The sequence below is a fragment of the Wasmannia auropunctata genome, unplaced genomic scaffold (assembly GCF_000956235.1).
Source record: "Wasmannia auropunctata unplaced genomic scaffold, wasmannia.A_1.0 LD325276.1, whole genome shotgun sequence".
NCBI classification, from domain to species: domain Eukaryota; kingdom Metazoa; phylum Arthropoda; class Insecta; order Hymenoptera; family Formicidae; genus Wasmannia; species Wasmannia auropunctata.
Genome location: NW_012037614.1, coordinates 1 through 1,427, shown reverse-complemented (window position 1 = coordinate 1,427; position 1,427 = coordinate 1). Strand labels below are relative to the sequence as shown.

Here is a 1,427-nt window from a genome sequence, read left to right as displayed (position 1 = left end):
AGGAAGGATTACCTGGATTAGCAATTCAATGGGGAGCTGTGGGCGACGTTGGTCTCGTCGCAGACATGCAGGAGGAAGATAAAGAATTGATTATTGGTGGCACTTTGCAGCAAAAGATATCCTGCTGTCTCGACGAACTCGATAAATTTTTAATTCAAAACCGGCCAATTGTAAGCAGCATGGTCGTAGCTGAAAAGAAATCGGGATTTAGCGGACTTGGCAGCGTGGTAGAAGTTGTTGCCAATATTTTAGGTAGTTGCGCTCATGTAAAATAAAATAATATTTTTGTACGTATATATGTATGAATTTAATTGTCTGGACAATGCTCCATGACTTCTTCAATCTGTTCCGAGTATTATTTACGTTATTTATATTAAGACCTTTCAATTTATATTAAGACAATTAATTGTTAAACTGCTAACACCGTAACGCATATATGGAACCATAATTTGTAATACCTGGACAATAGTTTGAAAAAATTATCGATATAATGACGCACCGAATATGTTTTATGACTGTACTTATTATATTTATTAGTAAACATATAAAAATAATATTGTATTTCATATTACAGACATAAAAAACATGAAAGTAGTAAGTCAAAATATGGCTTTGGCCGAACTTGGAATGGACTCCATGATGGGCGTTGAAATCAAGCAAACTCTTGAACGAGAGTTTGATATTTTTTTAACTGCACAAGAAATACGAAATCTTACTTTCGCGAAACTTATTAAGATGTCCGATAAAAATATGAATGACGATATTATGGATGACAAAAAGAAATTCGACACAGAAGAACCATATATTATAAAACATTTAGTTGGTGTTGTAAAAGATGAAGATTTCATTTCACAAACCTGTGTTGATCTTTTTACTAAAAAACAGAAAACTACGACTGAAGTATTTCTTATACCGGGTATCGACGGATGTGGAACTATATTTAATCACTTAGCACCAAATATTGAATTTTCAGCAACGTCTTTACATTATAACGCAAACATCGATGTTATTACAAACCTTATATCTGAGACAACTGATTATCTTACAAACGTACGCAATTGCATTAGTAATTTTATATTATTAAAACATTATTGATTTTGTTTTATATTGACGGAGAATTATTTTTATTTAAGAGACCAATTTCATCGAATATATTTAATATTTTTACAGCATATATTACCGAAGCTGAAAGACGGAAAAGATTTTGTAATAGTAGGATACTCCTTTGGATCTATTTTTGCAGTTGAGTTAACAAGAAGTTTGGAAACTATGAATTTTAAAGGCCGACTAATTCTTATCGATGGCGCTCCTGAACAAATGCGAAAGATACATGAATATTTTCTGTCAGACTTTGATGATGCAGACATTCAGATTTGGATTTTAACTAATATTATGGAGATATATTCTGTAGAAAGTAGTGAAAAGGT

At 32.0% G+C, this 1,427-nt stretch overlaps 1 protein-coding gene across 1 annotated transcript; it reads left to right on the top strand.

Annotated features, from left to right (window-relative positions):
• Positions 1 to 6: 6 nt before the first annotated feature.
• On the top strand, positions 7 to 1,422 carry LOC105460276 (fatty acid synthase-like; the record flags this gene model as incomplete). The annotated part of the gene is made up of 3 exons (XM_011706707.1): positions 7 to 252; positions 575 to 1,050; positions 1,171 to 1,422. Coding segments are annotated over exons 1-3 (915 nt in total), but the record flags the coding sequence as incomplete, so codon positions are not given.
• Positions 1,423 to 1,427: the final 5 nt, after the last annotated feature.